General features: G+C 40.5%; 1 protein-coding gene, 1 long non-coding RNA gene, 1 other non-coding gene and 1 pseudogene across 3 annotated transcripts; 3 read left to right on the top strand and 1 right to left on the bottom strand.

Moving 5' to 3' along the window:
- Positions 1–2,294: 2,294 nt before the first annotated feature.
- On the top strand, positions 2,295–4,043 carry LOC736621 (lanosterol 14-alpha demethylase-like; annotated as a pseudogene).
- Positions 4,044–7,349: 3,306 nt separating this feature from the next.
- On the top strand, positions 7,350–27,249 carry SLC46A3 (solute carrier family 46 member 3). Its single transcript, XM_001137492.5, has 7 exons — positions 7,350–7,868; positions 8,342–8,554; positions 13,796–14,666; positions 16,489–16,572; positions 23,229–23,385; positions 25,750–25,830; positions 26,373–27,249. The coding sequence occupies exons 2-7, from the start codon at positions 8,366–8,368 to the stop codon at positions 26,380–26,382; spliced, it is 1,392 nt and encodes a 463-aa protein (XP_001137492.1). The 5' UTR covers positions 7,350–7,868; positions 8,342–8,365; the 3' UTR covers positions 26,383–27,249.
- On the bottom strand, positions 18,772–22,902 carry LOC129136809 (uncharacterized). The gene is made up of 2 exons (XR_008538750.2): positions 22,765–22,902; positions 18,772–20,733 (listed from the first exon to the last, which is right to left on the bottom strand). It is a non-coding gene; the product is annotated as an uncharacterized LOC129136809 (long non-coding RNA).
- LOC112205332 (U6 spliceosomal RNA) lies at positions 23,521–23,626 on the top strand. Its single transcript, XR_002939227.1, has one exon. It is a non-coding gene; the product is annotated as a U6 spliceosomal RNA (small nuclear RNA).
- Positions 27,250–27,570: the final 321 nt, after the last annotated feature.

Here is a 27,570-nt window from a genome sequence, read left to right as displayed (position 1 = left end):
ACCACTGCTCTGGTGAGGCTGGTACCAGAAACAAGATGTTCAGCTCCCAGGCATAAAGGTTGTGGCAATGGGTACTCCACACCACAGGACACTGGGTTCCTGGTTACAACTCTAGTGACAGATAGTTGCATTTACAGTTAATCAGCCATTTCTCTTGACAAACCCCACGGTCCAAGGTGGTAGACCAGGTTGTGATTCAATCACATGATTCTGTTCCTCATTGACCCTCCCCCAGGATAAGACACCACCACCAACTCCACCACCACTGTCACCACCAACACGGTGGATTCCTCCTTAAGGGCTGTTATTGTACATTTCTGACAACTGAGACTTCTTAGGACCATCCCAGGCCATCAGAAGTGTTGTAATAACTTGAGAACTTAGAGGGAAAGGGTAAGGAGTTCTGATTTACAAGGGAACTCCTTGATCGCTTTGCATTTTGTTCACCTCTTCAACAACTTTCAAATGCCACTCAGCAATAGACCAACAGCAAGACAGAGCCCATCACCTTAGCCAAGCCAAAAAAGAGATGTTCAGTCTGAATGCTAAAAAACCAGGGATGTACTTTCCTTACAGCCACACACCTGAAAAAGGTATAGATAATACTAGTTATATTTATGATGTAAAATATTTGCAATGCATTTAATGACCAAAAGGTCAGGGATGAGTCCTAAGTCTCCGTATCTGTTAACTGGACAGGTGATGTCACTGACTGAAGCAAAGATTATAAGAGGGTATCAGATGTATGAGGAAGATGAGATCTGCTTTGTACATTTAAAGTATACAGTTTTATGGGGTTTGGGTTTTTTTTTTTTTTTTTTTTTGCTTTTGTTAATACAAATAAAAGGAAGTTCTGGGTGTCAAGTTCAAGAGAAGAGGGTGGGCTTGAGATAAGAGATTTGGAAATGGTCAGCATATTTGTGGTAGCTGAGTCATAAGTGTATATGAAATTGACTGGGAAAAGGTCAGAGCTGAGATAGGGCCTGAGGCACAGCACCATCTGAGAAGCAAGCTCACAGAGGAAACCGAGACGGAGCTCTCAGGGTAGCAGGAAGACAATCAGGTTATGGAACCCAAAGGGAGAAAACATTTCCAGAAGGAGGAATCTGTTTCACAGTATCCAAAGCAATAGAGGTCAAGAAAGACAAGGCTGACATCAGGTTATGAAATTCTCAAGTAGATAAGACCTACTGAGGCCTGTTTTGGAAACTTATTAACCAAGGTCATATGATTAGATCATATTTCCCTTCCACAATTTGTGCTTAGAGTTGTATCACATTACTCTTATCAGAGCCATTTTGACAATCATCTACTAAGCAGAAATTGGTATAATTGAGGTCTTTTCATCACATCTTACTTTGCTGATTTGACCAGAAGTAAACAAGCCACTTTCTTCTTGAAACCAACAAAATCTCATAGCTACTCTATCCCACTTTGGCTTTTGCCATTTGACCATGGCACTGCCCAGCACAGTATGTGTTCTTCTGAGTTCAGTATGTCTATTTGTGTGTAAGGCAATGACTTCAGTCTCCCAACCATACCTCTTATTGAAATACGATGGAAACTTCTCTTGAACAGCATGATATGACATTGTTTGGTCTTCACTTAGTTTGGGCGTATCATTTACATATTCAGTCCACTTCTTTTCTCATTAGTCTGACATCATTTAGGTACGGCTGCTTGCAGCCAATGTGATCATAAGCAGAAATACAAATATAAACACAAATAAAATGTCAGTACTTGATTACAAGACAATTCATAATATGCTAACATTAAAATTTATAGGTCATTTAAATGAAAACATAAAATTTCAAAATCCTGGAGACCCCTTTCCCAAAGAATACACCTCTTGATCTACGTTTCAGAAACACGGCCAGGGAGATTTTGTCTGGTGAATGGCCACTGCTCCTTGCACACTTGCTTTTATTTTTGATTTCTTCTCTCAGGGTCTTTGAAGGAAGAAGGCTGGAGTGGAAACCTGTGAGGAGCAACAATAGCTGTGGAGAAACGGGAGTGACAGGTCTTGATGGTTTCCATGTAGTTGGTTTTAGAATTGCTTTTACTCCACAGTGCCCAATAGAGTGACAATTAACAGTCAAGGCTTCTTCGATACATACTCAAGCACTTAATATTACTTGAAAAAAAAAAAAAAGGCTTCCATAATGACTGTTGTCGTTTAGTAGGAGACCTGGGGGCCGGAGCCGCCTGTGGACAACCATCCGCCAGCTTCTCTCGCTCCGTCGATTAGGAGGAGTGGTGGCGACCTCAGCCTTCAGTGTCTCCAATGAAGTGAAATGGCGGCGGCGGTGGGGATGATGTTGCTGGGCTTGCTGCAGGCGGGGTGGGTCGGTGCTGGGCCAGGCGATGGAGAAGGTGACAGGAGGCAACCTCTTGTCCATGCTGCTGATCGCCTGCACCTTCACCCTCAGCCTGGTCTACCTGTTCCGTCTGGCCGCCGGCCACTTGGTCCAGCTGCCCGCAGGGGCGAAAAGTCCTCCATACGTTTTCTCCCCAGTTCCATTCCCTGGGCATGCCATAGCATTTGGGAAAAGTCCAATTGAATTTCTAGAAATGCATATGAGAAGTATGGACCTGTATTTAGTTTTACCATGGTAGGCAAGACATTTACTTACCTTCTGGGGAGTGATGCTGCTGCGCTGCTTTTTAATAGTAAAAATGAAGACCTGAATGCAGAAGATGTCTACAGTCACCTGACGACACCTGTGTTTGGGAAGGGAGTTGCATACGATGTGCCTAATCCAGTTTTCTTGGAGCAGAAGAAAATGTTAAAAAGTGGCCTTAACATAGCCCACTTTAAACAGCATGTTTCATTGGGAGATATACCTAATGCTAGATGACAAGTTAGTGGGTGCAGCGCACCAGCATGGCACATGTATACATATGTAACTAACCTGCACAATGTGCACATGTACCCTAAAACTTAAAGTATAATTAAAAAAAAAGAAAAAAAAGAAAAAAAAGAAAAAGAAACAAAGGAATACTTTCAGAGTTGGGGAGAAAGTGGAGAAAAAAATGTGTTTGAAGCTCTTTCTGAGCTCATAATTTTAACAGCTAGCCACTGTTTGCATGGAAAGGAAATCAGAAGTTAACTCAATGAAAAGGTAGCACAGCTGTATGCAGATTTGGATGGAGGTTTCAGCCATGCAGCCTGGCTCTTACCAGGTTGGCTGCCTTTGCCTAGTTTCAGATGCAGGGAAAGAGCTCATTGGGAAATCAAGGATATTTTCTATAAGGCAATCCAGAAACGCAGACAGTCTCAAGAAAAAATTGATGACATTCTCCAAACTTTACTAGATGCTACATACAAGGATGGGCGTCCTTTGACTGATGATGAAGTAGCAGGGATGCTTATTGGATTACTCTTGGCAGGGCAGCATTCATCCTCAACTACTAATGCTTGGATGGACTTCTTTTTGGCCAGAGACAAAACACTTCAAAAAAGTGTTATTTAGAACAGAAAACAGTCTGTGGAGAGAATCTGCCTCCTTTAACTTATGACCAACTCAAGGATCTAAATTTACTTGATCGCTGTATAAAAGAAACATTAAGACTTAGACCTCCTATAATGATTATGATGAGAATGGCCAGAACTCCTCAGACTGTGGTAGGGTATACCATTCCTCCAGGACATCAGGTGTGTGTTTCTCCCACTGTCAATCAAAGACTTAAAGACTCATGGGTAGAACGCCTGGACTTTAATCCTGATTGCTACTTACAGGATAACCCAGCATCAGGGGAAAAGTTTGCCTATGTGCCATTTGGAGCTGGGTGTCATCGTTGAATTGGGGAAAATTTTGCCTATGTTCAAATTAAGACAATTTGGTCCACTATGCTTCGTTTATATGAATTTGATCTCATTGATGGATATTTTCCCATCGTGAATTATACAACTATGATTCACACCCCTGAAAACCCACTTATCCATTACAAACAAAGATCAAAATGAAAAAGGTTGCAAGGAACCAATATATGTGATCATCACTGTAAGCCACAAAGGCATTCGAAGAGAATGAAGTGTACAAAACAACTCTTGTAGTGTACTGTTTTTTTTGAGTGTGTAATTCTAAAAGCCAGTTTATGATTTAGTATTTTGTTAACTGAATGGTTCTATCAAATATAATAGCATTTGAAGCATTTTCTAATAGCTATGATACTTATACATGTGCTTTCAGGAAGTTCATTAGTAAAACAATTGTTCAGGGGGGATCTAGGTAATTGGCAGATTCTAAATAATATAATTTCCAGGTAGTAATTTTAAGAGTACTCTTAGCTCTTGCCAAATAAGTTCAGGGTATTCAAATCTTGGACTAGTCCTGCAAGGTATAAAGAATAAAAATCCCGGTGAGATACTTGGAAACCTCAGGTTATTATTTATCTGGGCAATTATTGTGTGTGTGAGGATGGAAGGGCAGGGAATAATCGAACATCTAAAGCCTTGAATGAGAGAATACTAATTCTTTTGGTATGATGATACTCGGAAATGGAGATGTTGTAGAAAAAAAATATCCTTTGGAATTTTAACTAAAATCACTGAATATAGGAAATTAAGAGATCCGGGACCATATTTGACAAGATTTCCTAAAAATAATGTAATTATTAATGCCAAAAACTGCTCATGTATCTTGATCTAATTACTAAATAATTACATATTTACCTGATAAATATGTATCTAGGTCTACAAGGTCACATTTATGTGGAAGTCCAAAGTCAAGTCCTTAGGGGATAATTTTGTTTTGGCTCAGTTGTTCCCTGCTTCTCTCTCTCTCTTTTTTTTTTTTTTTTTTGAGATGGAGTCTCGCTCTGTCGCCCAGGCTGGAGTGCAGTGGCGCGATCTCAGCTCACTGCATCCTCCGCCTCCCGGGTTTAAGCAATTCTCTACATCAGCCTCCTGAGTAGTTGGGATTACAGGCACCTGCCACCACGCCTGGCTAATTTTTTGTATTTTTAGTAGAGACAGGGTTTCACTCTTTTGGCTAGGCTGGTCTTGAACTCCTGACCTCGTGATCCACCCGCCTCGGCCTCCCAAAGTGCTGGGATTACAGGCATGAGCCACACGCCTGGCCTTCCCTGCTTCCTCTCTAGAATCCAATTAGGGATGTTTGTTACTACTTATGTTGATTAAAACAGTTAACAAACTTTTTTCTTTTTAAAATGTGAGATCAGTGAACTCTGGTTTTAATATAATCTGAAACAAGGTCCTTGGGAGTAATATAATTGGTCACATTCTGTAAAGCACATTCTGTTTAGGAATCAACTTATCTCAAATTATAACTCAGGGCCTAACATATAGATATGAGATGGCTGAAAAAATACCACGTCGTCTGTTTTCACTAGATGATGCCAAAATATTTTGCTTTACATATATTACAGTTCTTTTTAAAACACTGGAAGACTCATGTTAAACTCTAATTGTGAAGGCAAAAAACTCTGCTAATTTTTCACATTAAAATTCTCTTTGAAAAAATACAAAAAAAAAAAAAAGATTGTTGTCACCATAGAGATCAGCAGCAGAACTCATTAAGAAGACCTGGCTTTCTTCTTCGTGTGGAAGAGTAGGAATGCAAAGCGTGGAAGTATATTGGACATTAATTATTTTTGCCCCATAAGAAAGGACACTTTCAGCAGGGCATGGTGGCGCATGCCTGTAATCCCAGCACTTTGAGAGGCTGAGGTGGGCAGGTCCCCTGAGGTCAGGAGTTCAAGATCATCCTGGTCAACATGGTGAAACCCTGTCTCTACTAAAAATACAAAAATTAGCCGGGCATGGTGGCGCACACTTGTAACCCCAGCTGCTCAGGAGGCTGAGGCAGGATAATTGCTTGAACCCGGGAGGCGGAGGTTGCAGTGAGCCAAGATCCTGCAACTGCACTCCGGCCTGGGTGACAGAGCGAGGCTCCACCTAAAAAAAAAAAAAAAAAAAAAAAAAAAAGGACATCTTCTAAGTGCCATTTAGAATAATATAGTACTTAGTCCAAAGTACTGCAACTTAAAATATTATGTCTTCCTTGCAAACTGTATCTTACTCATGTTTGTTTATCTTCTTTCCAATATCCATGCTCCATTGCTTGAAACTCATAACAAGTGCTTCATAAATGCTGATTTGAAGAAGCTGGGAAGTAAGATTAAGTGGCAAGTCCAAGGTTACCAGCTACTAAGTATCAGTTAGGACTCAAACCTAAGACGTTTAACTCTGCATTCAGTGACACAACTGTCATTTAAGGAGTGCTGAGGAAGAGAAAGCAGCTCTGACATCCAGGTGCTGGAACTATCAGCTGGGCCTTGGTGTTGCTAAGAACTTTTCTGGACCATGGTGTTCTGTCGAATGAAAACAATTTCACGGAACACCAAAGTCAGACAAGGGCATTCTGTAACCATGATCAAGACAAAAACAAGACCACATCATAATTTTGTCTGAACACGGACAAAATTTAGGCATTGTCTAAACCACAAAAATGACAAATATGTGTGACTGTTGCTTATCATTCATGACTTTAGCCTCTGTCTAGTCTTGACTCCTTCTAAATAAGACTTATTAAGATACCCAATCATAGAATTACTGCCATTTCCTGACAGCAACCAATCCAGAGTAAGGCCTTGCTTTCTTGAACTCTTCCCAAAATCACATAACGCAAGCCCATAGTAAATTCTAACACCTTCTTACTGAGATGCCCCCACGGTTCCTCATGCATGCATTTCTCCTGGCTTCAAGAAGTAGTAGCTCAATTCTTTTACTACAAGTTGTTCCTGGTGGGTGTGTTGGAGAGCACTGACAACTCCTCCTATGTCCAGGGGCTGTGTTGTGTATACATGCTGAGTGTTTAATTAGACAACCCTGTAAGACTGTTATTATCCCCACGTGGCAGATAAAGACATGGAGGTTCATGAAAATTTAACGATTTGCCCAAGTCCCCCCTCCCCTCCCCAGGAAAAGCCAGCGACCACATTCCAACCCTCCGCTAACTCTGCATTGAGCACTCTCTTTCCTATGCCCTCCACCTGCGCCCATTCCCCTCTTCTGCGGGCCGACCAGGATCCTGCTGGGGGCTACAGCCCAAACATGTTACTTTTCCAACTGTTGTTTTATGTGTTTCTATGAGAAAGGATATTCGGATTCAGAAATGCTTTGCAACTCCAGAGCTGTTGAGCCTGCGGCGCGGCCCACCACTCAACAGCGGTGCTGAGTGGCTGCTCGGTCGCGCGGGATCCACTCCGGGCCTCCGAGGGTGGGTGCACGATCCACTAGCCACTCTCCAGGGGAGAGTGACGTCCGGGTGGACCAATCGCCGCTGGGGCACCGACCGCTGGGCCCAATCGCAGGAGAGCCGGGTAGAACAGTGACAGCGCCGCGGCAGCCGACCCCGCCTCCTCGGCGGACAGCGATGCTCAGCTGGCTGCGGCCGAGTCACCGCCTAGCGCTGGCAGGGCCGCTGACCGATCGACGGAGGCGCCGATTGGCCGATTGTCCACTGCGCAGAAGGAGCAGCTGCTCCGCGCCCCGCCGCGCCGCGCTGAGGCCGAGGTCCGCAGGGCCGCGGGGAAGCCGAGGGCTGCGCGGAGAACCCTGCAGGTGTCACTCGGGACGCGGAAGTGCGCTTGCCGTGGTTTGCTTTACAATACGCTTGAGACACCCCGACAAGCGTAATTTGGTCGAGTTCGACGGGAAAGTACTCTCCCCACCCCAGCGCCGGCCGCGTGGTCCGAGGTTACTGTCCCCGGCGCGTCCTCTGTTGCCCCAGTCCAGAGGCTGCCCTTGAACCCGGGCGCGCACGAGCGCAGGGCATCCGAGGCGACAGCCCCTGGCACGGCCCGACCCGTACCCAGCCTGGCAGGAAGACTGTAATCGTGGGGTGAGTTAAAAATAAGGCCCTTTCGATTGGGAGCTGCTTTTTAAAACGCCCCCTCCCTGTCCGTTTTTAATACGCAGCAAAATAACAATAACAATTGTGCAACTGTCGCTTCCCAAAAGGAACCTCATTGTTGAACTTATGAAAAATCAGTTGGCAATATACAGTGTGGGAACTGTACTGTGATCATTGGCTAACCAAGATGGGTGACAGTTTATGATTTCAAAGACTCAAAGGCGGCTTGAGTCCTACAATGTCCTACTCATAAAAATGGAAAGCATGGCAGCCTCGGGTTGTTACAGAGTACTCTACTCCAAAGTAAAAGTTATTCTCTGAGAAAGTGCTTACTGCCTTTTCTGTTCTCTAGTTTACTTGTTTAAACATTTACTCCACAAAGTTGCTCAAACTTACCCATCTTTGAATATCTAGCCTCTGGGATGAGACAGATGATCTTTCTCCGTTTTCACTTTTTATAGAATACAGCTACCTACCCAGGCAATATGAAGATTTTATTTGTAGAACCTGCCATTTTCCTTAGTGCATTTGCTATGACTTTGACCGGTCCACTGACAACGCAATATGTTTATCGGAGAATATGGGAAGAAACTGGCAACTACACTTTTTCATCTGATAGCAATATTTCTGAGTGTGAAAAAAACAAAAGCAGCCCAATTTTTGCATTCCAGGAGGTAAGAAATTACAATATGCATAGTATTTAATAAAATGGGAATGTGTACCGGGCTTTTGAGTCAAAGAGGACCCTGAACTCATCATCCATTGCTCTCTCTAGGGCGGCCATCAAAGTCCTAAATCCCAAACCTAATGGCCTTTACTGGGATCTCACCTCATTTGAAGTTTCCTGACACCTTTCAAATCTGCCTCTTCTTCTTAAAACACCCTCCTGCTCTGTGACACTAGCTCTTCTCCTTTCTCTCGGAAAATTTCACCACAGTGTCATCTCTTCTGTGGCTGTCTCCTTGCTTTGTCCTAAAAAAAAAAAAAAAAAAAAAAAAAAAGTCTGAAAATTGGGGCAGGGCAGGCTGGAATGAGCTACTTGGTGGACAGGGGTGGCTGAAACATGGTGTTTCTGTCTCTCGCTTGCTCTATTCTTCCCCAATCCTTTTACTGTTTCTGCATGTCCCAGCTTTCAGGGACTCTAGAAAGTGGCCCATCACTGAAGATTGTGAGCCAGTGTCTGTCACAGGGTGGGGTGGAGGAGCATTTATTATTTGGTGGTGGTATCAAATCAGCCTTGGCTCTCACGTGTTGAGGAGCAGCTGTGTGGGGACATCTGGAGTGGGGAGTACCCACCATTGACACCAAAGATGTTTAGCCAGATATTAAGGAGGCTTTCTTCCTCCCTCTCCAGCAATCCCCCCAGTTTTTTTGTGTGTAAAACAGGAGGCAGGCACTTCACCATTCTCCTGGTCCCTTGGGCAGTTTTTGACAAAAGTCTACCATTTCAAAATGCAAAGAGATAGTATCCAGGTTTGGAAATTTTTTTTTTTTTCCTACAATGCCTCAAAAACAAATCACACCTGTAAACTCTAAACTCTTCTTCTGGAGGATATTTTGTGATTGTAAAGGAGTGGTGCTGCCTTCCCAGTGAAAGAAGAAATGAATTAAAAGGAATTGAGTCACCTCCTGCTGGCTCTGTGAGTCTCTGTGACTGGGAGAAGAGCCTGAGAAGGAGGAAATGGCAAACCACCCCAGAGGCAAGGTTCTAGCACTTCCCGAGGTGTCAGGTGGAACCTTGCTGGGGTGAGGTTAGGCAATTTGGCACAACCCCTAATCTTACTCATTTCCTCATTCCCATGGGAAACGTTTTCTTGGAAGTGATTATTTCTGAGCAGCCTGGAAGACATCAAGGTTCTGGCGTAGAGTAAGGTCATGAAAAAGAAGGGCCCAGTCTATCATTGTTGGACATTTGGGTTGGTTCCAAGTCTTTGCTATTGTGAATAATGCCGCAATAAACATACGTGTGCATGTGTCTTTATAGCAGCAAGATTTATAGTCCTTTGGGTATATACCCAGTAATGGGATGGCTGGGTCAAATGGTATTTCTAGTTCTAGATCCCTGAGGAATCGCCACACTGACTTCCACAATGGTTGAACTAGTTTACAGTCCCACCAACAGTGTAAAAGTGTTCCTATTTCTCCACATCCTCTCCAGCACCTGTTGTTTCCTGACTTTTTAATGATTGCCATTCTAACTGGTGTGAGATGGTATCTCATTGTGGTTTTGATTTGCATTTCTCTGATGGCCAGTGATGATGAGCATTTTTTCATGTGTTTTTTGGCTGCATAAATGTCTTCTTTTGAGAAGTGTCTGTTCATGTCCTTCGCCCACTTTTTGATGGGGTTGTTTGTTTTTTTCTTGTAAATTTGTTTGAATTCATTGTAGATTCTGGATATTAGCCCTTTGTCAGATGAGTAGGTTGCAAAAACTTTCTCCCATTTTGTAGGTTGCCTGTTCACTCTGATGGTAGACATATACACCATGGAATACTATGCAGCCATAAAAAATGATGAGTTCATGTCCTTTGTAGGGACATGGATGAAATTGGAAATCATCATTCTCAGTAAACTATTGCAAGAACAAAAAACCAAACACCGCATATTCTCACTCATAGGTGGGAATTGAACAATGAGATCACGTGGACACAGGAAGGGGAATATCACACTCTGGGGACTGTGGTGGGGTGGGGGGAGTGGGGAGGGATAGCATTGGGAGATATACCTAATGCTAGATGACGAGTTAGTGGGTGCAGCGCACCAGCATGGCACATGTATACATATGTAACTAACCTGCACAATGTGCACATGTACCCTCAAACTTAAAGTATAATAAAAAAAAAAAAAAAAGAAGGGCCCTGAGTCTCACCCAGCGGTCTTATCTCCCTTCAAGAATGTCTCCTATGTCATTCCCGGGAGTGAGAAGCTTCGATCGGCTCATAGTTTCTTTTTTTAAGTGTTTATTCATGCATTAAACAAATGTTTATCACACATTATCCTGTGGTGACAAGGATAAGCAAAACGGCTCTGAACCCGAGACGCCCAGAGTCTCTCTAGGTTGAGAAAAACACACATAAACAGAATAGAGTTTAACAAATCCTCTTAGTTTCAAAGTTGGGGTCCTAGAGCAGGGATGCTCTTCAGATTTCGGCTCTGGAGACGTTTGTTAATATACATACTTGAATCCCATCCTGGAACCTCTAACACAGTGTTTTTTAACCTTGACTGGACATGGGAATCACCTGAAGTGTTTTTTATTTTATTTTGTTTATTATGTATTTATGCATGTATGGTACTTTTTGAGACAGGGTCTCATTCTGCGGCCCACGCTGGAGTGGAGTGGCGTGGTAATAGCTCGCTGCAACTTTGAACTCCTAGGCTCAAGGGATCCTCTCACCTCAGCCTCCTGAGTAGCTGGGACTACAGGCACGTGCCACTATACTCAGCTAATTTTTGATTTTTTTTTTTTTTTTTTTTGTAGAGACAGGGTCTTGCTCTGTTTCCCAGGCTTGCCTTGAACTCGTGACCTCAAGTGAGCCTCCTGTCTGGTCCTCTCAAAGTGTTGGGATTACAGGCGTGAGCCACCGTGCCCGGCCTTATTTTATTTTTTTAATTGACAGATAATCATTGTACATATTCATGGAGTATACAGTGGTGTTTTGATACATACAATGTATAGTGATCAGATCAGGCTAATTAGCATATCCATCAACTCAGACATCTCTCATTTCTTTGCCTTGGGAACATTCAATACCCTCCTTCTTGCTATTTGAAACTATATAACATATTACTGTTAACTGTAGTCACCCTGTGGTGCTACAGAACACCAGAACTTATTCCTCCTGTCTAGCTGTAATTTTGTATCCTTTAACAAATTTCTCCTTACAGGCTCATCAATTTCTGTATTTGATTCTGTGCTTTCTTTTGGCTGACCTGTAGGAGCAGGCCCCCTGGTTGCAGTGGGAGGGACCAGGGAGGAGAGGACAAGAATGTCTGGGAAAGTCTGCTGCTCTTGCCCTCTTGGACTGAGGGAAGACGGGCCTTGGTCCAGCCAGCTTGGTAGCTTCTGCAACCGTACAGGGGGCAAGTGTTGGCCCACCTCCAGCCTGGCCCAGCTGCTGAGAGCCCCCTACTGCCCACAGCAGTGGTCTCATGTCAAAGATTTTTGCCGAATTTTCAAATTGACTTTTTCATGTATTGTTTCTTAATTGGATTAATATTCAAGAGAACCTACTACTCTAGATCCCTTCCCTTAAAGTTGGTGCTCTTAGACCTCTGGGAACCAGAAACCACCCCTACCCTCACCTGCCACCCACGCTGGAGTGGTGGCCTATTCTCTGTTTGCTCCTTAGGACAAAGGAACATTTTTGTTTCCCAGGAGGCACCACCATCACCTTCAGTGATTCATTCAATGACTAAAAACGGTTTAAATCTGTTTTTTAAATCAGCTTAGCATTTCCCAGTATACAAATGGCACACACTTTTTATATTGACTTTGGAAAATACAGAGAAATGGCAAGCAAAAAATGTTTTAAGATCATGCAAAATTCCTTCCATCAAGTAACTAGTGTAATGATTGACACATCTTCCAATCTGTGTGTGTATGTCATCTGTCATTGTCATTTTGGTCCTTGGAAGTTGAGTTTATCTTACTCCTCAGGTCATGACATACTACCACCTTTATTTACTTTTTATTTTTATTTATTTGAGATGGAGTCTCACTGTGTCGCCCAGGCTGGAGTGCAATGGCACAATCTCAGCTCATTGCAACCTCTGCCTCCCAGGTTCAAGCAATTCTTCTGCCTCAGCCTCCCAAGTAGCGGAGACTACAGGCATACGCCACCACGCCCGGCTAATTTTTGTATTTTTAGTAGAGACAGGGTTTTGCCATGTTGGCCAGGCTGGTCTCAAACTCCTGACCTCAAGTGATCCGCCCACCTTGGCCTCCCAAAGTGCTAGGATTACAGGCGTGAGCCACCGTGCCTGGCCTAATTTTTTTTAATTTATTTTTAGAGACAGGGTCTCGCTATGTTGCCCAGGCTGGTCTCAAATTCCTGGGCACAAGTGATGCTCCCACCTCGGCCTCCCACAGTGCTGGGATTATAAGCGTAAGCCACCACACTCAGCCACGGTATGCTACCATCTGTAGACAGTGTAAGGCTCCTCTTTCAATTTTATCTTATTTTAAATTCTTTTATTTAGTAAATAAAGGAATATGTTTCTCACTAATCTATCTGTGAAGACATAGGTAAAAAAAAAAAAAAATAAGGGCAACAGCCAAGCTCTCCCTAAATAAAGGCTAATTTTTTTTTTTTTTTTTTTGTATTTTTTGGTAGAGACAGAGTTTTACCATGTTGGCCAAGCTGGTCTCAAACTCCTGACCTCAAGTGATCCTCCTGCCTCGGCCTCCCAAAATATGAGGATTACAGGCATGAGCCACCACGCCCGACCAAAATCTGAAACTTTTTGATCACCACACTTAACCACAAGTGTAAAATTCCACACACAAGTACTCAATGGCAACTGTTTTATGCACAAATTTGTTTAAAATATTGTATAAAATTACCTTCAGGCTATATGTATGAGGTATATATGAAACATAAATGAATTTTGTGTTTAAATGTGAGTCCCATCCACAAGGTATCTCTCATTATATACATGCAAATATCCCAAAGTCTGAAAAAATCCAAAATCTGAAATACTTCTGGTCTCAAGCATTTCAGATAAGGGATACTCAGTCTGTATTGCTTTATAAACTGTATGAAAATGTAAGCTCTATTAGTCCTGCCCATCCACCAGAGATTCCCCACCCATAACCTACTGGCCACAGGGAAAAAAGCATATGCACCATGATATTTTTATACACGTTGTGTTAACTACTGTAAACACATTGTCTTCTTTATATTTCTTTGCAGGAAGTTCAGAAAAAAGTGTCACGTTTTAATCTGCAGATGGACATAAGTGGATTAATTCCTGGTCTAGTGTCTACATTCATACTTTTGTCTATTAGTGATCACTACGGACGAAAATTCCCTATGATTTTGTCTTCCGTTGGTGCTCTTGCAACCAGCGTTTGGCTCTGTTTGCTTTGCTATTTTGCCTTTCCATTCCAGCTTTTGATTGCATCTACCTTCATTGGTGCATTTTGTGGCAATTATACCACATTTTGGGGAGCTTGCTTTGCCTATATAGTTGATCAGTGTAAAGAACACAAACAAAAAACAATTCGAATAGCTGTCATTGACTTTCTACTTGGACTTGTTACTGGACTAACAGGACTGTCATCTGGCTATTTTATTAGAGAGCTAGGTTTTGGGTGGTCGTTTCTAATTATTGCTACGTCTCTTGCTGTTAATTTGATCTATATTTTATTTTTTCTCGGAGATCCAGTGAAAGAGTGTTCATCTCAGAATGTTACTATGTCATGTAGTGAAGGCTTCAAAAACCTATTTTACCGAACTTACATGCTTTTTAAGAATGCTTCTGGTAAGAGACGATTTTTGCTCTGTTTGTTACTTTTTACAGTAATCACTTATTTTTTTGTGGTAATTGGCATTGCCCCAATTTTTATCCTTTATGAATTGGATTCACCACTCTGCTGGAATGAAGTTTTTATAGGTTATGGATCAGCTTTGGGTAGTGCCTCTTTTTTGACTAGTTTCCTAGGAATATGGCTTTTTTCTTATTGTATGGAAGATATTCATATGGCCTTCATTGGGATTTTTACCACGATGACAGGAATGGCTATGACCGCGTTTGCCAGTACAACACTGATGATGTTTTTAGGTGAGTTCCAAGTGTAGCTTTAGAACTAACTATGTATTTGATATTCATATAAAATGAATTTAGTCTACTGGGGGAGAAACTTTAATCTAAAGCCCTCTATTTAAGCCATTCTAGTTCAATTAAAGGGTAATAACTAGTTTGCCAGGAGTCAATAAGCCGAAAGCCAAATTCGCTTTAAAAATTTAATCCACTGAATAACCACAATTTCCCAAATGTGTATATTTGCCTCAAAATTGTTTTGAGGAACATTCTTCTTATGAATCAGTTCTTCAATATAGCTTTCATTAAAGTGAAGATTTCTTAAAATGCTGCTAATAAGACTACTTTCCATAAAAATATTTAGGACAATGATATAAAGTATACTAAAAATACTTATAAGAAAAAAACTATATCAATTTAATATATTCAAGAAATTTTTTAAAGACAGGTTTTGCAAATTGATCTTTCAGCAAATTGGCCATTTCATAAATTGATTTTTGATGAATTGCTGGTTGGCAAATTAGACTGCTTCCTTAACTACCTACCTTATAACTGTTTTTGCAGGATTCAAATGAGATACTGCATTGGAAAAGGCTACAGAACTATAAAATGAGACTCTGGGAAAGGTCCAATTTACTCTTTTCTCTAATAAAAGTGTTAACCCCTTACTATCTTGCAGGGAAGCAGTGTGACCAAATAGAATTGGGCCTAACTTCCATCTATAGTACTAGATGATCTTGGGCAAGTTACTGAACTACTCTCAGCCCTCATTTTCTCATCTGTAAAATGGGCGTGGTACTACCTAATTTAGAGGATTACAGTGAACGTTAGGTAGCTGTCAAGCACTCGCTTAGCACAATCCCTACTATTCAATAATGGCCAGTTTTTCTCCCTGTCTCCCTAAGAGCTGCCAAGGTCAGGTAAGTTAATCTATGTGAAAACACTTTGAGAATTGTAAAGTGGTCTGCTAATGTCATATTTTACTATTTTATGATGTAATGAAAACTACTGACTATTAAGGGTCATAACTGAGGACCAGAGGTAATTTGTGTTTATGAAGTTATTCTGCCACAAAGATGAACAGGCAAGATGATAAAGAACCAGTTTACCAATGAATAAATCAATATAATAAAGGCATGCTAACACTAAGAGTGCCAAGTCTGAAAAAAGCACAAACAAAAATGAATTAGCAGTCACGATTTGCTAAATAAGAGGTTAATATATAATTAGGAAAATAAGCAGATCAGTTTTTTTTTTTTTTCTTTGAGATGGAGTCTCACTCTGTCGCCAGGCTGGAGTGCAGTGGCATGATCTGGGCTCACTGCAACCTCCACCTCCCGGGTTCAAGTGATTCTCCTGCCTCAGCCTCCCAAGTAGCTGGGATTACAGGCGTGTGCCACCACGCCTGGCTAATTTTGATTTTTAGTAAAGACAGGATTTCTCCATGTTGGTCAGGCTGGTCTCGAACTCCCAAACTCAGGTGATCTGCCCTCCTCGGCCTCCCAAAGTGCTGGGATTACAGGTGTGAGCCACTGCACCCAGCCAGCAGATCAGTCTTAATCGGCAGATTATATAAATAGATCTAGACCTAAAAATTACATGAACTCTTGTTCTCTGTGCTGGAATAAGAATTCTAGAGTAAAGTAACCTTAAACTGACCTGTCCATAGTCTACTTTAATTCATCAAACAGAGTTCTACAATTAATTAATTCAATTTTTAGATACAATGAGTTAGGATGCTTGTAGAAAAGGAAATACTTAGACAGAGTGAAAGTGTTTCCTATTTTAAATTGGCCATTAGCTTTCAGAATGAGCCAGTGATTTTGAATCCTTTCTCTCACAGCCAGGGTGCCGTTCCTTTTCGCTATTGTGCCATTCTCTGTTCTACGGTCCATGTTGTCAAAAGTGGTTCGTTCGACTGAACAAGGTGAGTTTAATTTGCTTAAGAAATATGAATCTACCATCTTTACAAACTCAAATCTGTGTACAGTCAATGTTTAATGATTCAGAATATTCTACAGCCCTTTTTATGCACGGATCTCCTTTTGAATAAAGTGGTAAGCTCTGTGAGGAAAAGGCTTACACTCTTGCAAGGGAGCCCCTGCCTAGGGCCTTGTACTTTAGAGAGCTCCCTCGGCTCTGGGCCGTGCCCCGCCCTAAGAAGAAAGGAGCTCTCAGGGCCAAGTGGGAGATGCCCACTGGGAGCTCACCACGTCTCCTTCCTTCTAGACTGAACTCTGCCCACCTGGGTCCCTGCAATTCCCAGCCCAGTTCTGGGCTCATGTCCAGTAAGGGCCTGGATGATCCTCTTCCTCAGCCACCTTCTCCTGAGGGTGGACTGTGCCCAGTGTGCTCACCTGTAGACCAAGGAAGGAGCCAAGGGGCGACTCCTTCTAAAGGGTGTGGCTGGACTTTGGAATCACAGGGTGGGGCTGTTCCACACCCTGTAATGACCGTTTCTGAGCAGGGTGGTGCAAGGGGTAGAGCAGAATGGGGGTGGGCTCCAGCTGGGCACCAAGGGCTGAGGGCCAGTTCACCCTGGGCTACCCTGTTCCTACGTGGAATTCTGAAAACGTCTGAGAATCCTAAGTGTGTGCGGGTCTCCTAGATCATTCGTTACAAAGGGATATTTTTCACAGTAGGAAGGCATAATATATTTTAGTTAACAGTTTGTTGGCCAGATTTCAAATAACTGACCACTTTTAAATCCTAAGAATATAATATATAGGCCTCTGATAATGTTCTTACACTGGCCCCTACAAATGTCACAGCTGGGCCTGACTCAGAGTCCTGGCAGAAAACGGGGCCCCACTCAGCTGGTTCAATCAAGAAACTTTCATGAAGGCCATTATAGAGAGTGGGCATTGTCGAGGCAGCCAGAGAGATGCCCCAGATAGGAAGCAGAGAAGAAACACCATAACCTTTCTCCCCCATCATCCTTTTAACCAAGTGCAGCAGGAACTCGGGCCAGCAAGAAAGTCCAAGTCATATAATTTGTGGGGTCAGCCTCCAAAGCACAGAGCAGGGTACACAAAGTCAAACAGTTGAAGGGGCAGGCAGAGAATAACCAGGATGCAGCAAAGACAAAAATTAAATTTCCAGTGAGAACTAGTTACTAGTTAGATATCAGGCATATGGGCTTGTCCTCCTTCCCTTTTGTATCATATGAATCTTATTAGACATTGGCACTTTCTTTAATGTCATATCTTAGCCCGGTGCTGTGAATGTACTTATTTGATTTATGAATAATTCATAATTATGCTGTTGTATTTTTACCAGTTTAGTCAATACTGGAGAAGGCTACATAATTCAATAAATTAAAAATATATTTCTTCTTTTACTTTCTCTCTCTTTTTTTTTTTTTTGAGACGGAGTTTCACTCTTGCTGCCCAGGCTGGAGTGCAATGGTGTGATCTCGGCTCACTGCAACCTCTGCCTCCTGGGTTCAAGCAATTCTCCTGCCTCAGCCTCCCAAGTAGCTGGAATTACAGGCTCCTGCCACCATGCCTGGCTAATTTTTGTGTTTTTAGCAGAGACAGGGTTTCACCATGTTGGCCAGGCTGGTCTCAAACTCCTGACCTCAGGTAATCAGCCCGCCTCAGCCTCCCAAAGTGCTGGGATTATAGGCGTGACCCACCGCACCCGGCCTCTTATTTTTCACTCATAAGATGTAGCTATATATTCACACATCTGTTTATAGATGATGTGATGATGATTGCTTTGAAAACCAATAACAAATGGAAAAATTTATATAAACTATGTAAAAATCTATCTGCTTCTTTGGATTATGCAATAGTTTCTTAGATATGACACCAAAAGCACAAGAACAAAGGAAAAATTGATAGATTAGACTTCATCCGAAAACTTCATTCAAAGTTTGTCCTTTGAAAAATTTTTATGTTTCAAAGGACAACATCAAGAAAGTGAGGCCAGGCGCAGTGGCTCACATGTGCAATCCCAGCACTTTGGGAGGCCAAAGCGGTTGGATGACCCGAGGTCAGGAGTTCGAGACCAGCCTGACCAACATGGTGAAACCCCATCTCTACTAAAAATACAAAAAAAAAAAAAAAAAAAAAGAAAAAAGAAAAAGAAAGAAAGTGAAATGACAACCGACAACCCACAGAATGGGAGAAGATATCTGCAAATTATATTTGTCTGAGCAGGAACTCGTATCCAGCATATTTAAGAACTCTTAAAATTCAACAACAAAAAGACAACTCAATTTAAAAATGGGCAAAGGATTTGAATAGAAGATATACAAGTGACCAATATGTGCATGAAAATGCTGGATATCATTAGCCATCAGGGAAATGCAAAGCAAAACCACAGAGTGGGCTGGGGTGGCCAAAATAAAATAGGCCATAGCAAGTGTTGATGAGGATGTGGAGAAATTGGAGCCCTCATACACTGCGAGTGGGAACATAAAATGGTGCAGCAGCTGTACAAAGCAGTTTGACAGTTCCTCAGAAAGTTAGTTGCCTTATGACTCAGCAATCCCTCCCCTACTTACATACCATGAGAAGTGAAAGCATATGTCCACATAAAGTCTTGTTCATGGCAGCATTATTCATAATAGCCAAAAAGTGAAACCTATGCAAATGTTCATAAACTGACAAATGGATAAACAAAATGTGGTTTATCCATCCAGCAAACTGCTCTTCTGCAATAAAAAGAAATATCGTTCTGTTACATGCCATAACATGGATGAACTATGAAATGATTATGCCAAATTTAAGAAGCTAGTCACAAAAGGCCACATATTGTCATTTAAATATGATTCTGTTTACATGAAATGTGCAGAATAGGCAAATCCATAGAGACAGAAATTCGATTAGGGCTTGACTGGGGCTGGGGAAGGGGAATGACTACTTATGGGTATACAGTTTCTTTTCAGGGTGATAAAAATGTTCCACAGATAGTGGTGATGGTTGCACAAATCTGCAACATACTAAGAACCACTGAATTGCAGACTTTAAAAGGGTGAGGTTTGTGGGATGTTAATTATATCCCAATAAAGCTATTGGGAAAAAAAATTTACCTGCTTTGACTTAGAGCTAAAATAGAGCTGTCAAGATGTATAGTTTATTTTTGTTTATATTTGGTTTAGTTTATAAAGGCTTTTTAAAAATTTTTTTATTATACTTTAAGTTCTAGTGTACATGTGCACACCGTGCAGGTTTGTTACATATGTATACATGTGCCATGTTGGTGTGCCGCACCCATTAACTCATCATTTAGCATTAGGTATATCTCCTAATGCTTTCCCTCCCCCCTCCTCCCACCCTATGACAGGCCCCATGTGTGATGTTCCCCTTCCTGTGTCCATGTGTTCTCATTGTTCAATTCCCACCTGTGAGTGAGAACATGTGGTGTTTGCTTTTTTGCTCTTGCGATGGTTTGCTGAGAATGATGGTTTCCAGCTTCATCCATGTCCCTACAAAGGACATGAACTCATCCTTTTGTATGGCTGCATAGTATTCCATGGTGTATATGTGCCACATTTTCTTAATCCAGTCTATCATTGATGGACATTTGGGTTGGTTCCAAGTCTTTGCTATTGTGAACAGTGCCACAGTAAACATACGTGTGCATGTGCCTTTATAGCAGCATGTTTTATAATCCTTTGGGTATATACCCAGTAATGGGATTGCTGGGTCAAATGGTATTTCTAGTTCTAGATCCTTGAGGAATCACCACACTGTCTTCCACAATGGTTGAACTAGTTTACAGTCCCACCAACAGTGTAAAAGTGTTCCTATTTCTCCACATCCTCTCTAGCACCTGTTTTTTCCTAACTTTTTAATGGTCACCATTCTAACTGGTGTGAGATGGTATCTCAGTGTGGTTTTGATTTGCATTTCTCTGATGGCCAGTGATGATGAGCATTTTTTCATGTGTCTGTTGGCTGCATAAATGTCTTCTTTTCAGAAGTGTCTGTTCATATCCTTATAAAGGCTTTTAAAAAGTCATCTCCGCCAGGTGCAGTGGCTCACATCTGTAATCCCAGCACTTTGGGAGGCCGAGGTGGGAGGATCACTTGAGACCAGGAGTTCAAAAGCAGTGTGGGCAGCAGAGGGAGGCTCTATCTCTACGAAAAATAAAAATAAAAATAAAAAAGTCATATCATACTCTTAAATATAGTAATATTTTAAAATGTTTACATTTTGACATTTCTTATTTTGAATTACGGTAACTGTGAATTGTGACTTCATTATTCTAGGATACTTACTTTGTTCTTAACTGCAAACTAAACAATCTTCTGGATGATGTCAACATTTGTATAACTAAATGTATTCGCATCCTTCATTATTATTTAAATTGGCCACTTTGTGAAAATATTAGGCACTTTAAATAATCAGAGGAGTGGGGAAATACTGCTGAAGTTTTCAGGTGGCTCTCATTATTTCTATTATCTTAAATAAGAAAGGTAAGAAAGTGGAATTCTGGTAATTATTTTGAAATCTCTGTGCTCTGCACCACTGTGAACTCATAGCTGAAGCTGCCTTGGACTATTTTACCTGGGCATCACCCATATACTCCTTGTTATTATAAATTGGGAGACAGTAAAACAGACTTGATTTTTGAGGTCTATTGCATTAAAAAAAAACAGAATTTAGAAGATGAACTCAGTTGTACTTAGCCTTTAATCCTGTTTTATCTCTGGCAACTATTAAACAAGTTGAACTGCTCATAGAAGTTGGGCAATAAGCTAAAGCTACTTCATAATAGTATGGTTCCATCAGAACAGATGGTGCAGTGTCTGACCTATTTCCCATCAAGAATAGATTAAAACTCTTACATAATAGAACTAGTACTGTGCAGTCTGTTTTCCATAGCACTATTCCTGGCTGCAGAAAGAGATCAGAAATAAAAGAAAATAATGTAGTTAGACAAGTAGAAGAACATCCTTCCAATTAAACTGACTTAATGTATTATCATAAATCATGGAGGCAGTAAGTCTGCACGCTACTTGATGACTGGTAAATGGGATCCTGAATTAAGCTTTGATTCATTCATTTGACAAATATTTATTAAATGTCTGCCATGCACCCGGACAGCTGAGCCCTAGGGATACAGCTGTGAGCAAGGCAGATGTACAAGGCAGATCGACAAAGCTTTCATTTTAGTCAAAAGAAGACACATAAGTGAGCACACGATATTTTGCAGAGATAGACGTATGTTTTATGAATGTATGTCCTATCATTCAATGAATAATTTGAAGCAATAGATGAGAATATGTACAATAAAATGAAAAAGTTTAAATAGATAAAAATCAATACACAGTCTAAAAGATGAAGACCATGGGGAAAATTAGAATATACACATAAGCCATATCTAACTTTGAAAGATAACCCTCAAGCTTGGCCATTTCCTTCCTATCAGTCCAAGCAAACACAATTATTTATATGATTTGTATTGTCAGTAAGAAAAATGCATTGCAGTTTTTCATGGAAAAGTAAACTTGGCAAAGTAGGGAACAAGCATAGTGGCTTGTTGACAAAATCTGCAGAAAGCAGAAGCTACATATATAGGAACTGAGACCAAGAAAGCCAGGTCAATCTGACTGAAAATGGTCATGAAATTTTATATCTGATGATGAGCAATTTGACAAAGAGGAAGAAAAGCACATGAAGATGGCCAGCCTGTCTTTTGGAAGTTTAACTCTTCAGTTGACATGGTCTTGGATTCCAGACAAAACTAAACATAGGTAGAATACTGTCTGTTTCTCTCTGATTGTGAGCTTGCACTGACCATGCAGACTTCATGAACAATGCTGAGTGGCCTACCCTTGACCAACTTTGGTGTATAGCAAGTGTGACCATAGCAGAATCCCCACTCTTCATCTTGTAAGGCACCTTAGGGCAGAGGCAGTTGCAAGCAATAAGGTGGAAACATATGTTTTAAAGAATCACTTAACGTTAAACTGTGGCATAAACCTTCACTAGAGCACAAGATGGTTAATTTGATGAGTCAAACATGCAGAATCTAGTAGCGATGGGATTTTTTGGTGACTTTGAAGAGGGATAAAATTCCAGTTGCAGAATGTATAAGAATCTCCTCTCTTTGTCTGCAGCTGTCACTTGCCAGACTGAGGAACAGATAAGAAGGTTTTCTTTACCTTTCAAAAGGCTCTTGCAGGAAGCATTGCTTGTTAGGAGCCATCCTGTGCTTTCAGGTGTCACAGATTAGCATGGGGATGCAGGGTGGGAGACAGCATCCTGAAGAGCAGGGGTAGGTGTGGCTTTGCCTGGGGCTGTGGCAGAGAGGAGAGACATGCAGTTATCAAAAGAGTCAGCTGTACTGTCTTTTTAGCTTTGCCCTGTGGACACTGGAACTCAGCTATTTGGAGTTTCCAACATCTCTCACATCAGGTCCAAGGAGAACCTTTCCCTTAATTTCCTCAGCTGCAGAATGGGCTGCTGACTTCTCAGGGACTTTGAGGGAATAACTTTCATTTCATTCACTCAGCAGTGCCCTCATGTTTACTGTTTTCAATGAGTAACAGTTGTCTCCATTAGTTTGTGTTTGTTGTTTTGTAATTCTGCCTTTTTTTTCCTCTCTCTCTATCCCTACTCCAAACAGGTACCCTGTTTGCTTGTATTGCTTTCTTAGAAACACTTGGAGGAGTCACTGCAGTTTCTACTTTTAATGGAATTTACTCAGCCACTGTTGCTTGGTACCCTGGCTTCACTTTCCTGCTGTCTGCTGGTCTGTTACTACTTCCAGCCATCAGTCTATGGTATGTCATTATTTTTAATCATTTTATCAGAGGGTATATGGATTAAGTGAATTCCCTAACCTCACCAGTAAATTACATAGATCTGTTGAAATTTTGCCTCAGAATGTGCTTTTCTCAAGAACTTTTAGACATGAAATACTCGCTTCAGCAGCATATATACAAAATTGGAATGACACAGTGAAGATTGGCATGCTCCCTGTGCAAGGATGACAGGAAAATTCATGAAGTGTTTCATATTTTAATAAAATAAATTTTTTTAATTAAAAAAAAGAGAGCCGGTCATGGTGGTGTATGTCTGAAGTCTCAGCTAGTCAGGAGACAGACGGGAAGATGATTTTGAGCCCAGGTGTTTGAGACCAGCCTGGACAACATAGCAAGACCCCCATCTCATTAAAATAAATAAAAATACGTGAAAGCATCTGTCAATAATTTGGGGAGACTTAGGAAGAAAAAGAGAGTGACATGGGTGAAAAACTAAAAGAAAGATTGTGTTCGTTATAACTCCCCACCTTTAAACCATTGATTAAATTAGCATCTAAAATTAGAGATGTATACCTTTAAACTATGATTTCCCAGAGTACAATATCCCCTGATGGTCAAAGATTGCTGTAATGAGATTGACTTTCACATGGATTCTTGTATAAATGACAAAAGCAGATAGGATGTGCTGACTATTGAGTTCTCTTTCCAGAGTTGGCTTGTTTAATGACTTTGTCTTGTTTTAATGACTTGTTTAAACTTTAATGTTTAAATGTTTTTAAATTTAAATATTCAAATTAAAGAAGCACAAAATTCCATTTATGAATAGTACATATAATGGATAGATCAGAAGCATAAATATAAAAGCAATATTTATGCCTTCTTTTTGCTTTCTATTTAACAAAAAATGTGAGCCAACTAGATGAATGATTGCTGAAACGTCCAAGCAAATTTATTTGACACATTAATGAAGAGCTCATTAATCTGTTTCTGCTGAGCTCTGTGCATTTCACGTGGCTGATAGCATAGCACAGTGACGGGAATCAAGGCAATGGGGCCACAAGAAGCCAGGCCTTCTCTGCTTTCTCCTAAGCACTTTGGGGTAAGGCTCTGAGTTAGGGAGGAAAGTTCCTATAAGCACAGGTGTTAAGCATCCTGCCAAGATGGCAAACTCCCTAAAGGGCTGGCTCATGTCTTATAATAGGAGCTCAGTACTTATTGTTTCTATTGAATTCTGATACCTAGATCTGTGTCAGAGAACAACAGTATTTGCAGTTCCTCTAATTTTGATGAAAAGTTATTTATACTAGTTATCTTTTTTAAAAAGGGACTATTCACCTATCGAATTAACAAAATTACCAATACATGCTGTGCTGGTAAGCACATGAGACAACTGATCTTACACATTGTTGATAATAGTGCTATTCAGCTGTATCATAAAGCAATTCATGAATATATCAAAAGCTCTTTTTTCAAAGTTCATAGTGATTGATCCAGCAATTCCTTTTAGAAACATACTCTAAACAAATAATGAGTAATTTTGTCAAAAATTGATATATAAAAACGTTAATTACAGCAAAAAAATTTTAAGTGACCAAACTGTCCAACAGTGGGAGAATGTTTAAGTAAATGATGGTACAGCCATTTCATGAAAAATGACTTAACTAACAAGAATTGTAGCAGGTACCGTGGCTCACACCTATAATCCCAGCACTTTGGGAGGTTGAGGCAGGAGGACTGCTTGAGGCCAGGAGTTCAAGACCAATCTGGGCAACATAGTGAGACCCCCATCTTTACAAAAAAAAAAACAGATTTTTTTAAACAGTAGGAAAATAACACTTAAATTAAAGAAAAGAATTGCATACATGGTGAGTAGAATAATAGGTAATTCTGATTTTAGTCTTCACATGTTTATAAATTCTGTTATAACAGATAGATAAAAGGCAGTTGTCCTTTTAATAATAAGGTAAAGTAGATGGGCTTCTGAGTTTTTTTTTAACCCTACACTGCTCAATATTTTAAAAATCAAAATTACGTACTGTCTTACCTCCAAATGTCCAAGCTTCTGAGCTTCAGCTATAGCTATTGAACAGGAACTTCAGTAATAGCTTTAGTTATAACTAGTTTATGTGGACTACACAGAGTTAACAATGGGACAGATGGGATATCTTAGGGGTCTAGAAGAGAAAAAAAATCATGCAGTTTTAAAATTATTTTAAGAACACCATGCATGAGTCAGCTGGATTCAAAATGCCAGGATACTCCTCCTAATAATCTGCATAATTTATTAAAAGCTATGTAACTGGGAAAAAAAGTTGGAAAACAGATTACTTATTTATGTATTGTCTTAATCTCAACTTTAAAATGTCTTGTTTCCTTTTATAGTGTTGTCAAGTGTACCAGCTGGAATGAGGGAAGCTATGAACTTCTTATACAAGAAGAATCCAGTGAAGATGCTTCAGACAGGTGACTGTGATTTAAACAAAAAAAAAATCTATGAATGCACATATCATATACCATGACTTCTGAAGACTATAAATGAATTCCACAATCAGTGCTTCACTGAGAACCAATTTTACCTATCTTTTCTTCTAAACTGAACAGTCAGAGAGACAGCTCCTGGCTTTAGCTTCTTGTGGTACCACGCACTTTGAGCACTTTGTGCGTATCATGCAATATACTTGCAATAAACAGAACAAATCTCAAATACGCCTCACTTTTAGACTTCGAAGAGAAACATTAAAACTTAAGGGTGTAAGGAGGGATCAAGAAACTTGATAAGGTCAAAAGCAATAATCTCTCTGACATATTCCAGGCTCTTACACTAAGACCAAAGAGAAATCTTTACCTCAGTTTCTTCATCAGCAGAATGGGTTTCTGGCCTCTCTCAGGGATAATTTTGAAGGCATAATGAAAATTATGATGAATCACTCATTGGTAGGAAAATAATGATATAAGTTTCAAATATGTATAATTTTACCTATACTTGGTAATGCTTTGTTTTATAGAGCCTGTTAAGCTGCTATTGATAGTCGGAGCTTATATACTGTGACTTCTGAAGACTATACACGAATTCCACAATCAGTGCTTTGTTGATACAAAATCCTTAAAAGGGAGGCACTTTAAAGAATATGTATTTTTCACTTTTCTTAATATGTTTCATCAGTGACAGGCATGATAATATTTCTATATGTAATGGGTAATTGGGAAAAAATAGATTATAAATAAAATTGCTCTAAAGAAGTTAAAAAATTGAATGAACAGCTAATACTGGTATAAAGTAATTAATGTTTGGAGCCAACATTTGTTCCTTGTGTCAGCAAAAGGATATTCACATTCCATGATCCCTGGCTGAGAATTCTGCCTCTAGTCTTTCTTACCCAGCTATTGTCTATCCTTGTTCAATTATAAATACTGATAAGGGCATTTTAAAAATACGATCTTGTACTCCTTAAATTTGAATCCGTCAGCACTGTCACTCATAGGAAAATGATCAAACAAGCAAGCCAGTCATGATTTGACCCCTTCCCATCTCATTTCTTACTGCCTTACGCTCATCCTGAGGTCCACCTTGGTCTCTAAAAACACCATGTGCTCTCATGCCTCTATGTCTTTTCACACACTGTTCCATTTGCTCTTCCTCCCACATTACATTGAAACTTTCAAGCCTCAGTCAAAACATTGCTTCTTCTGCATAGCAGCCTTCTTGACATCCCTCCTTACTCCCCAGTCCCTACAGGGCTTCCATAGCTCTTTGTGTGTACTTCGATCCCAGCATTTTCCATCGACTTGTAATTGTTTCTGCTACCTGACAAACATCGCCTTGAGTACTGGGACAACCTTTGATTACTCATTATATCCTCAATAAATATTTGTTGAACTAAACTAAATGACTACAAAATTTTATTTTTACTTGTAAAAATCATTTAGAGCTATATATTTAATGCCTTATGAGAGTAACCACTGTTCTCATGCCAATCATTAAGGCAGCCTTGCAAACAAATTGAAAAATATGCCAGCTTATACACTTTTAAACTGATTTACAGTATCTTCATAGGTCCTTTAATACCTCCCATTTTCTAAGTTACCATAAATAATAACACAAATGCCCTAAAGTGCAACTAAATGAGTAACTTCATTGTAATCTCTTGAAAGTAGATACAATCTTCTGTTTTATAGTATTGCTTAGGACTTTAAGGAAATCAA

Source organism: Pan troglodytes, chromosome 14, assembly GCF_028858775.2.
Source record: "Pan troglodytes isolate AG18354 chromosome 14, NHGRI_mPanTro3-v2.0_pri, whole genome shotgun sequence".
NCBI classification, from domain to species: domain Eukaryota; kingdom Metazoa; phylum Chordata; class Mammalia; order Primates; family Hominidae; genus Pan; species Pan troglodytes.
Note: the sequence above shows the minus strand (reverse complement) of the source record. Positions and strands in the feature narration are given on the sequence as shown.